At 52.0% G+C, this 11,599-nt stretch overlaps 1 protein-coding gene across 1 annotated transcript; it reads right to left on the reverse strand.

Moving 5' to 3' along the window:
- Nucleotides 1-3,752: 3,752 nt before the first annotated feature.
- Nucleotides 3,753-11,328, reverse strand: LOC111143419 (beta-nerve growth factor). The gene is made up of 2 exons (XM_022497149.1): nucleotides 11,212-11,328; nucleotides 3,753-4,537 (listed from the first exon to the last, which is right to left on the reverse strand). Exon 2 carries the CDS (start codon nucleotides 4,523-4,525, stop codon nucleotides 3,800-3,802), a length of 726 nt encoding a protein of 241 aa, XP_022352857.1. The 5' UTR covers nucleotides 4,526-4,537; nucleotides 11,212-11,328; the 3' UTR covers nucleotides 3,753-3,799.
- Nucleotides 11,329-11,599: the final 271 nt, after the last annotated feature.

Below are 11,599 nucleotides of genomic sequence, written 5' to 3' on the forward strand. Positions count from 1 at the left end.
GAATCTCTGAGGCATCCATGAAGCTGTGAGCCTCCTTGCCTTGCTGAAAGCCGTTCCACCCTGTCCTAACATCCTTTTAGGGTTTCGTGGCCAACTCGGCTTTTCAAAACTAACATTTATTACGTGCTTCGAAGTGCCAGGTGCTTATGTATATTTACACGTTGTCTCCTAGAATCATCTCTAGGCCCTCTGAGAAGACTGCTGCTATTTTCTCCATTTCATGGATGAAGAAATGGAAACCCAGAGAAGTGAAGCAACTTGCCTGAGGTCCCACAGCCTAAGTAGAAGTACCTGGCTTGTCTGACCCCAGAGCCCACACCCTTGCTCTTGACCTTCTGGGCCTGACTATGCCATACCCACATTCATATTCCATGACGCCACTGATCAGAAAGTTTCCTTTACTGGATTGATATCTCAGCCCATAAACCAATGGTTCCCAATTACCAGCACAGTGGTTACTGCCCTACAATCAGCACAGGAATTGTTCTGTTGAGGATAAGTTACTCTGCCTTACACTTGCATAGGATGTGGCTGTTTACTTTCAGATATGTGGTTTGCCTTCACGGTCACAACTCTGGGAGTTAGGAATGATTATTTTCATCTCACGGCTGCAGGATCTGAGGCCAAAGAGGGGCTGTGGCTTGCCAAGGCTCACAGATAGGAATGGGGGAGCAGGGCCTAGAATGTAGCTCTGCTGACACCGAGTCCCTTGTCTGTGGCATCACACCCAGCTGTTTCCTCATCACCAGGGGCCTGGGGGCGCTCACTCTTCAATTCAGGCCCGTGGAAGAAAGCCTGAGTTGGGCCCCTGTGATCTTCATAGCCCACACTTGCACTCATTTCTGCACCCCCATTCCTAATGTCCCCTTTTGTCTAAGGAGCAGAGAACACGTGGTCCATGAGGGGCTGCGCCCGTGTCCTCTGTCCTCCAGGTCTGGGGTGGACTCTTCTCCCAGAATGCAGATTAGACAGAAGAGAAAGTGGTGAGACTTCGAAGGAGAACATTCCCACACCTCATGGGGATGCAACCAGCTGTTTCGTTGGCTGCTGAAAACCCTTCTCTCTGTGGTAGGTGTTTTGCTAGTGGTGGAAGCAGATCTAGGGGCCACTAGTGCCCTGGCTGGGGGACAGGAGGTCAGAGGGACAGACTGGGAATATAAACCAGAGTCAGGCACCGTACTGCTCTCATCTCCCAGAACCAGGAGTTTTGCTTTGCTAGGAGGGCTGGGCTGTGTCCGGCTGAGGACGAGCCTGGGGCTCCCTCTAGTTTTCTTTGGCATGCTAGAGGTAGGCCTTCCGGCCGAGGAAGCTGCAGAGGGGAGGATATCAGCTCAACTCTCCAGGCTTTGGGGGAACTGGGCAGGAAATCTCGCGTGGTGAGCAAAGGAAGGGCCAGTGGGATCCTCAGCAGCCGCCCCTCTGTGGGACATAATGGGTGGTTGCGAGCTGTTGTTTCAATGGGTTCAAGTGTCTGGCGCCCCGATGACCTGGGCCCGCCTCTTAGAGGCAGCTGGGGTGGGTCTGGAAGCCAGAGCTCCCCTGAGTGTGGGCGCAGAGTCCAAGCTGCACAACCTCCGGGTTTGGGGTTGTTTTTGGACCTCCCCGACTCTCCTGGGCCAAACTGATAACCCGGTGCGGGGTGTGAAAACACTGCCTCCCACACGGCGACTCGGGAGCTGGGCCTCGAGCTTTGCTGCCTTTGGGGAAGGCCTTGGCATGGGTGGGGTGAAGGGGACCTCCTCTTACCTGAGGCTCGGCCTCCGTCCTTCCTCAGAGGCTTGGAGGCTACCTTCCCTCAGGCAGGCCAGGAGAGTCCGGAATATACATTGTTGGCGTCCCAGCGGCCTACAGCGCCGGGACAAGCTCCCCAGACTCTTCATGCTGGTGTAGCCGCTCATAAATGGAGTTTTGGGGCTGGGAGCTGGCGAAATGCCTCCCTCACTGCCTGCCCTCGCCACGGCCAGGACCCCGCAGGCCTGCCAGCCCAAGGAGGACGGCCACCCAGGAACGGTCTGCAGGTGGAGCTGGAGGGCCGAAGCCTCGGGCCCTGGAGCCCAGGGAAAAAGCCACAGGCACAGGCCAGTGGAAGGGCTCCCTCTCCCAGCCTTTATCTCACCAAGTATCTCGGCACGCAATATTCTGGTTGGTGTTTCTTGAGCATAAATCTTTATTCCAATTGCAGTAGCTTTGACAGGAAAAATAGGGTGCATTTTCATCATGCTTTCACCCTAATCAAATGCCTCTCTTGCCAGAGCTCTCTACATTTCTAATTTGGCCCTATTTGGATTGGGTTGGGGGCGGGAGGGACAGACAGTGTTACAGAGAAATGGATATGACCTTTTTTCTTTTTTTTTAAATCAGAGGGACCATTTGGATCTAAAAACTAGAGTAGGCCTTTCACCCTGGCCAGGAAGGGATGGCTAGGAAAGCAGAAATTCCATTTCAGTGTAAGTGTTCCTCTGGGGGAAAGAATTCGCCTTCAGGAAAAAAATAAGGAAGTTACAGGGGAAGGTGGCAGCTGAAGGATGGGTGGAGCCCTGCTCCAGGCTGTCACCTGGAGTCACTCTGTCACCCCTACCCCTGGCCAAGACCTCTTGAAGTAGTCAGTGTTGATGAGCATAACCCCCCAAAACACAATTGCTCAGGGTGTTGGAGTTTTTGGAGGCCCAGGATACTGATGCTGGTCAACACGATACACTTTTCTCCACTTTCTGCCCTGTGGCCCCCTCCTCACCAGCCTCTCCTCTCCCCTCTCCTGTTCACTGTCCCCTGTCAGGGAGCAGCAGGAAGTCTTTGTTCCCTTCTGGCTTGGCCCACCTTTCCTCTGCACCTCCCCGAGTTTTGTGTGGGTTCTCACTGTGTTTACCTCTTTTCCCCTCTACCACCATCTACTCTCCCAGTTTCCTGACCCCTCCCCACCTTCAGTCACTTACAGAAGTCACCCAATTAGTTCTTTCTGGGAAGTTCTTGGCCCCGTGATCATGGGCCAACACTGGGGCCATTGGAAGCGCTGTGGGGCCGTCAGTGGGTGGCAAGAGTGCTGGAGGCCCTTATGTGTTCTCCGGTAATGATCTCTTTCTGCAGGAAGCCTCTGGAGGATAAGTGCAGGGCCCGCCATTAGTCCTAAGGCAATCTTAACATGAAATAAGATCTACCATGACAGCTCTCATGAGATTATTTCATTACCATTCTTCCAGACAGCATTTCAGCCAAAAGCAGATCTCTCCCCCCACCCCAAAACAAGCCAGACTCATAGGTCTTTGATGCAAGACTGTTCCTACTGTAAGGCGAGTCCCTTCAGGACTCTGAAGCGGTGGACCTGCTTCTGCCGAGGCTCCCCAAACCTCCCCGAGGCTCACGAGGCTCACGCACAGGGGCAGTGGGCCAGGTAATCCAAGGATTAGGTAGCTTTGGCTCTGGAATGCTGAGCAGAGTTGCAATCCAGCAGACGTCCCTTTCTAATTATGTCCGGCTTAGGGGAATCTGTGAACCCAGTCAGCTTTGCCCTGAAGTTTGCAGAGCTGACTGGGTGGGGGGGAGGATGACAGCCAGGGGTGCCAGGGGTAATTCACCCCACAATGTCCCCAGACTTGCAGAGGGTCACACTTGGGGAAAATGACTGGAGTGCCGGCACATGGGATGCTTCCAAAAATTTAATAAATAATGATTTTTTAAAACTGTATAAACTATAAATTACCATGCAGTCCTTATAATTTAAAATAATTTACAGGTTGAGGTAGGGAGGGGCCCAGGAGGGTGTGGAGGGGGAGCTTGGGGAGGGTGGGGGCTGTCCTGCAGGTCAGGCTCTTCTCCCAGCCTTCCTGCTGAGCACGCACACGCAGGCCGTGTCAATCCGGATAAACCGCCAGGCAGCCTGCTTGCCGTCCATGGTCAGCGCCTTGACGAAGGTGTGGGTCGTGGTACAATACGAGTTCCAGTGCTTGGAGTCGATGCCCCTGCACCCGCTGTCCACGGGCGTGGGGTCCCGGCACTTGGTCTCAAAAAAGTACTGTTTGAACACACTATTGTTAATGTTCACCTCCCCCAAGACCATCACCTCCTTGCCCTTGATGTCCGTGGCGGTGGTCTTGTCCCCCACCCACACGCTGACGCTGTCGCACACCGAGAACTCGCCCCGGTGGAAGACAGGGTGGGACGACGACCGCTTGCTCCTGCGAGTCCTGTTGGCCAAGGCGGCTCCGCCGGCCTCCAAGTCCAGATCCTGAGTATCTGCGGCCACAGGTGGGGGGTGCGTGCTGAATAGCACGCGGGGTGAGCGCAGTCTCCGCTTTTTAAAGAGTTTGGGGTCCACAGTGATGTTGCGGGTCTGCCCGGCCACCCTCGCAGCTATTGCCCCCGCCGGGGTGCTGCGGGCTCGGCGGAGGGCTGTGTCAAGGGAATGCTGAAGCTTAGTCCAGTGGGCTTGGGGGATGGCGTGTCCTGCTGGGACATGGCTCTCGGGGTGGGCTTCTGCCTGGGTGCCGATCAAAAGAGCTGTGATCAGAGTGTAGAACAACATGGACATTACGCTGTGCACCTGGAAGGAGACAGAAACGGGGATAAGTCCACGGGGCACGGAGTTCTGTACAAAGGCAGTTTCCGGGTCTTGACCTCCCGAGAGGATCCCAAAGAGCTGTCTCACCCGGGAGTCCAAGGGCAAGGTGACTCTGGAATTTACCGTTCAAACCGAGAGTCTTTGGAGGGTGAGAGGGGCTGCTTGCCACAATGACAGAGGACGACAGGTATAAACAGGGCTGGCTCAAGTGACCTGGAGATATGGTCACACCATCGAGGGGCTGGGCTTTTTCAGGAAGGGACAGAGCCCCCAAATTCCACCCTGTGGCACCGTGTGAACTTGGCAGCACCATGTACAGGGTCCCTGAGTACTGCGTCTGCCAGCTGGAGGTGTCCGTGTGTGTCTGACACCTGTCCTTAGCACTGTGTTGAGCCCCACGACTTGACTCCTCTGGGAAGGCAGTGGGAAGGGTTTCCCAGGACTTGTCTTGAAGCCCCAGCCCTGAATCCACCCTCTTCAGACAGCAGCACTGGTCAGCTCTGAGATCTGGTGATGGGGAACCCTTGTTGCAAATCCATGAAACATCATGTCTGGCAAAAAAGTACAGAGCTCTGGGACCAGCATTGCCCGGCTAGTCAGCCACTAGCCAGCACGTAGAGATACCAAACCTGATATAGCTCCTTGTCGTGTGACATTTTAAAACTTTTCAAGTGCATTCATTTCTAATTTCTCATTAGTCTTGACTTAGGATTTATCGTCTTTCTTTCATATACACGGAAAGTGATCCACAGAAAATTAACCAACAGGCCTAAAGTCATCAGCATAACTAGGAACAGAATCCAAAGCTGACCCCTTCTGAAATCCTTCTACCCTTCCTTCCCCCCTACTTTGTCTTTCATCCTTTTTCTTTCAAAAATGTTTTATTTATTCATTTGAGGGAGAGAGAAAGAGAGAGCAAGAGTGAGCGCACGAGTAGGGGGAGGGACAGAGAGCCTGACTTGGGACTCGATCTCATGACTTCAGGATCATGACCTGAGCAGAGGGCAGACGCCCAACTGACTGAGCCAGGAACCCTTGTCTTTCATTCTTAAACACGCCTTTTCCTTTTATTATTTACTCCTATGTGAGTATACAGCAAATGGCAGAAATCCATCTGTCCCCAAGAGGCAGCGCAAGTAAGCCCAGACAGGCTCCACGCTATACCAGAGTTGCCCACCTGTGACCACCCCCCCAGGGCAGCTGACTATGGAGGTCCCAGTCACACCTGTGGATGGATATCAAATGTCACCTCCTCTGTGAAGCATCTCTAAATCTTGGGAGGGTTAGTGGCATCCCCTAGAGAGGGGGCCCAAACTTCCTATTCCATCCCTTCCCCTTTCCCATCCCCACCCCCACAGGCCATTCTGCATTGGATTTGGAGTTAGAAAACTTTGTTCAGATTCCCATCTTGGCTACTTGCAAGCAGAGGGAAGTCGCTTAATCTTTCTGAGCCTTAGTTTCCTCATTGGTAAAAAGCAGGCAATAACAACTATTTCACAGGGATGCTGCTGGGATTGAAAGGTGCGCACACAGCTCCTTACTTCTGAGTCATTCCAGTGTCCTGTGGCCAAGGACTTCGTCTTCTTCAGTCACACTGCTGCTTGTTTGCTCTCTGAGCTTACTCCTGTAAGATTTCAGCCTGTCTCCCCACTGACTGCAAGGTCATGGAGCGCAGAGCCGTGTCTCATCCACCTGCCCTAGTCAGTCCTTCCTCGGTGAGCCCCTCTCCTGTCTACTATGGTGGCTACCCTAACCCTATCACCTTTCCTAGTGCCATGGATAATCACGTACATTGTCTGTCTCCTGAGAGTACTTTAGAAGCGGTGCCATTTAAAGTTAAATATTTCTGGAGCCATGTACAGTGCTGGCACATGGTAGGTCCTCAAAAAATGTAAGGCGAACGAATGAAGGAGTGAACGGGGACGGCCCGAGAAGCTCACTGCCTGCCTTCTTTTCACTGTGGTAGGTGCCTTCTCTTGGATTTTGTGGCTATGGCTGCAGGGTGCATTTCTAATCTGTTTCAAAGTGATGCATTCTTCTCTTCAATACTGTGTCTCCCCCTTGCATCCTCACTGGAGATAGGCCACTCTTTGGTGAAATACCAAGAATAAAACCACCAAATTCTTTTCTCTTGGGTTACTTTGAAAAAACACTGGTGTTTACTCCAGTCCTCCAGCCAGCTATGCACATCTGGGCTTTTGCCCACTGCTGGTTCTGCTGGCTAATGGTGTGGCATATAAACTGTCCAACCAACTGCCACAGAACCGAGCATTCAGTTGGCTGGCAGCTAAGTCAAGCCCCCCTTTTGCTCCCTTTCTTTCTTCTCAATACATGGTATCTCTCATCAGATAGAAGAAGGGAGAAGAAATGAAACCGAAAATTCATCCATTTATATCCAAATTAGTAACACTTAGAATTTGGATGGGGAAATGGAAAAAGAAAACCACGAAACTTTAGGGTTTTGATGGTAATAGGGGACGTACTGCTCCCTATTTCCCATGACCAGGGGTTCCCACCTCCTCCTCCAGTCTCCCCTTGGTAAGCTCATCCTCTTCTAAGGAGGTGGCTGAGACTTCTGTGGGATTGATGCCCGGACTGGGATCTCTAGCCCCACTGCTCTTTCAAAAGCCAGTTCTGAACCTCCAGGGACTCTCCCGGATACTGACATTTTAAATGCAAGGCATCCCAAGCAAAAATCTTCACACTGCTACTCCTCATCAGGATGATCAGTCCCGCCTTCCCTCAGCAGCCCTGTTTTGGACCACTTGATGGTTTATGGTGTAGTTATGGTGTAGTTCCCCAGCGGCTGTCTCTTGTGAACATCTCCCCACACTCCCCTCCTAAATGAGTTTCTCCAACCTTTTCCTTTATTCTGGCCCTGGAACCACCCTCCCTTTGTCCACCAGCTCCAAACCTCAGCTCAACCCCGGCCTCTATTCCTTCCTCCTGGCCCTCCCCCCAGCCCTTTGCGTTCTGTTCCGGGAGCACCTCTTGAAATTGTAGTTTCCATTCTCACCTCCTGTTCCTGGTTCAGGTCACAGAGCCATCTCCCAACTGATGTCCTGGACCCTCATCTCTCTTCTTTCAGTACCTACTGTTCCTAGCCACCCCATTTAACCTCTTGAAGCCCCGCTCTGATCACCTGGCCCTGCCCAGAGGGTCCAGTGGTGAGAAGCTGTCCTCTCAGTTCAGCATCTTCTTGACCAGGAATGCTCCCCCTCGCCCTCCCTGTGCCTTTTCTGCTCCCCACCTCTGTTGGTTGGAGTTGTTCGCATCACCTTTTAGCACCCAACTCAAATACCACCTCCACTGGGCTGGGGGGGGGGGTGCTTTTTCTATTTCCACAGAGACAAACTCTCTCCCTTCTCCACCTCTGTAGAGCATTTCCTTAGTCCTGCCTTAGGGCCGTTGTGTTCTCATCTCCTCCCACCCCCAGGCAAACTCCCTGGAGGCAGAAAAGCACCCTCCCCCTCTTCGTTGTGTCCAGGTGACCTAGTGTTCACAGGTGACTCCCGCTCTAAGAGTCAGGGAGGGTGTGGACGCGCCCCTTGCTTCTGTGCTCCTTTACTTCTCCACGCGACCGCAGACTCTTGAGGAATCTTCCAGCTCGGACATGCTTCGAGTTTCAGCAGCCATACAGGTTACTCCTCTGCCCAGCACTGCAGGTGCTACTGAATTCTTAATGTTGACGGTAACTTCCAGTTCACTGTCACGATAACACATGGTAGTGGGATAACACATGGTAGTGGACGGCATTTCATCACGGGGGAGGGTTGCATCAGGCACAGACTGCTTCGTTAAGATTTTTGAAAATGTTGGAAATGTTCTCTCATTAAAGTTTTTAATTGACTCACCCCTAATAGCATGCCCCATAGTCTTTTTTAAAACTTTAGTTTTTATATTTAAAATATACTTCTTGGCGTGTTGTTTTTTTTTTCAAGTGAGAATATTGCCATGTCTGACATTTTCTCATAAGGCAGGGACAATATCAAATATTTTTACTTATTCATTTTCATTAAGCTTTTTATTTTAGTTTCAGTAAAGTTAACAGTGTTATAGGAGTTTCAGGTGTATAACACGGTGATTCAACAACTCTAACCATTACTGAGGGATCATCATGGTAAGTGTCCTCTTTAATCCCCTTCAGCTATTTCTTTTTAAATTAAGTGTTTCTTTTTAAAAATCATCAGCGGAGAACTAAAGAAAAGAAAAAAAATGAGTGTGATTTCTAGTCCAGTGATACGATGAACAAAGCGCAGTTTACAAAAGAACATTCTCTCCTTGGTTGACGTAAAACCACGGAGTGACTTTTCTTTCTTTCTTTTTAAGAACAACCCTCGAGGGGCGCCTGGGTGGCTCAGTGAGTTAAGCCTCTGCCTTCGGCTCAGGTCATGATCTCAGGGTCCTGGGATCAAGCCCCGCTTCGGGCTCTCTGCTCGACAGGGAGCCTGCTTCCTCCTCTTTCTCTCTGCCTCTCTGCCTACTTGTGATCTCTGTCAAATAAATAAATAAAATCTTTAAAAAAAAAAAAAGAACAACCCTTGAATTCTTTCTCCTGATGACACGACAGGCTGTCCTCATCGAGGCTTCACGAAGCAGAGCCCTATCAGCTGAATTATCAGCAGGGGATGATGCCATTAGGCGCTCACATGGGGGAATATGTTTTGTGTCACAGCTAAATGTTCTGTATTTGTCCTGCTCCTAGCCTGAATGGAGGACATATGATTAAGAGAGTGTGTATGTGTATGTGTGTTGGAGGGGTGCCTTTTATTCAGGGCTCCCCAACTTTTGTGCCCTCTCGGACCAGGGATACATTCTGGGGGTTTCCATGGTTCCTATGCTCCAGTGATGACAGAAATTTCCTGCACCTGGAGAGTGATCTTCACACTGATTCAGGCTGCACATGGGGAGGTGATGAAGCTGCTGGACGCAGCTGAGCAGGTGGCCCACATCCTTGCAGCTCGGAGGGCTGACAGCACCTGGGGACCGAACCCGTGGTGGTTCACTGTCCAGGGAGTATGAGGATTCCTGCCTCAGAGGGGTGTGCCTAGAGCTAGTAGTGATTCTGGGCCAGAGACTGGGTCAGTGAACCGAGATCATTAGTGCTAGTGAGGCCAAGTGCCTGTGGCTGAGGAAAGCCAGCCTCCCCTTCCATTCTACTCGCCATGTTATGAGAGTGGGTCAAGGGTCCTTTTCCACGTACACTTGGCCTTGCTCTCATGTAAACATGATGCTGTCTTCAGTGTAAAGATGGGGACACCCCCAGTTGTCAGCACCTGCGTGGAATGTGAGAGGCCTTCTGCCGCTCCTCAGCTCCCCAGGGAGGTCCCCCTGAGGCCTCAGCAGAGAACAGCATTGCCAGGACAGAACCCAGTGAGCGCCTCTGCTGGCCTCTCCCCAGGGAGGAAGCTTGGACCGGAAGGGACATCAGAGATGATCAAGTCCAGAGGTTCAGGGTGTCAGAATTACCTGGAAGGTCTGCCAAACTGCAGATTGCTGGACCCCACTCCCAGAGTTTCTGACCGAGTAGGCCTAGGGTGGGGCCCGAGACTCGACGCTTCTCACAGGCTCCCAGGTGATACTGACGCCGCTGGGCCGAGGACTATGTTTTGAGAATCAGCGATCTAGTCCAATCCTTGAACTTGACAGAGGGGACACATGGGTGTTGGGGAGTCTGAGTGACCTAGGGGTTCTGCAGCTAGTGAGTGGCGGGCTCCAAGTATGGGAGCTTCCCATCGCTCAGCCTCAGCACCTTCCAGAGGAGAGAGCCCCGAGGCCACACACGCACTGGAACCCATGGCTACACTGAGTTGGTCACCAACATCAAAATGAGAATTCCATTCAACAGGCTGTAAGTTTTACCTTCCTTGTGCCACAAATCCGGACACTGGGGAACACCTGGATATTCGGTTATTTTCCTATTTGGTTGATCAGGTTTCTAGGCATCAGGTCGATTTTGTCCAAAAGCACTTAGAGGGCCCATGATAGAAATATGCAGCCAGAAGGCACTAGCAGGTACAGGCACCTGCGGCTTTCCTGGGAACAGGATCTACTGGCCTGAAGTCTTAGGCACACATTTAAAATGAATGAGGGGAGATCATAATTATCATCATTATCCTTTATTGGGCATAAGTACCTCATTAACCTTTGCAACAAACCTGGGAGGAGGCCTTATGATTCCTGTTGCACAGAGGAGGAAACAGACAAGTAGTAAGAGTAAGTACCTGGAAGTGGGCACACACCCAGCCGCAGTGGACCTCAGCGCTGGCCTCTGTCCCCTGATCTGGAGCTTCCCCCACCTTCTACTCCATGGCCAAGGGCGTGAAAGTGATCAAGGATACTTCATCTCACAAGGCTGCCTATTCAGACAGACCAGGCGCTGTGTGGAGGGTCTGACCGCTGCTCTCTGTCTGTTGGAGGCCCAGGGTTCTGTTACTACAGAGGTGGACAGCTCAGACTCTTAACCTGTCCCTGGAAGTATGGGACCAGCTGAGAGCATGAAGGCCACATGTGCTGGATCACTAGGCCCATCCCAGAGCCCAGGTGATTAACAGTTAGATGTGACTCCTCTTCTTCAGCCCGGGGCTCGTGTCCAGCTGTCTCAGATGCTCCAGAGCCAGCAGCCTCGGTGAGGCAGGAGCCCCTCAAGTGCTTACCTCGGTGGGGCCAGGACAGAAAGCTGCTCCCTTGGAAAAGCCGTTATTGGGCCCGGACACTGAGCTGAGCTTGGGTCCAGCATGCCATCCAGCCCCCTGGACTGCACGACCACGGGCCAGGACTCTGTGGGATGAGAGAGCTGGCATTAGATGGGCACTTTACCATATTCTCTAGCAGGTGGATAGCTGTACCCTAGGCAGGAGGGTACAATAGGGTACACGTCCTAGGCAGGGACATGCCAATAGGACAAACCCCATTTCCTGAGTTTTGGGTCTTTACTGGCATCAGCACCCGGGAAGGGCCTAGAGTCTAGCTACCGAAATTGCCAGGGGTGACCTTGCACAGACCTACGTTGGCCCCTGCCTCCCATTCTTGTACCAAAGTGCT

The sequence above is a fragment of the Enhydra lutris genome, unplaced genomic scaffold, assembly GCF_002288905.1.
Source record: "Enhydra lutris kenyoni isolate GAN:26980312 unplaced genomic scaffold, ASM228890v2 scaffoldscaffold9, whole genome shotgun sequence".
NCBI lineage: Eukaryota > Metazoa > Chordata > Mammalia > Carnivora > Mustelidae > Enhydra > Enhydra lutris.

What these genes read in the sequence shown, in the direction of transcription:
- LOC111143419 (XM_022497149.1), bottom strand. Translation starts at nt 4,525, where the DNA reads ATGTCCATGTTGTTCTACACTCTGATCACAGCTCTTTTGATCGGCACC.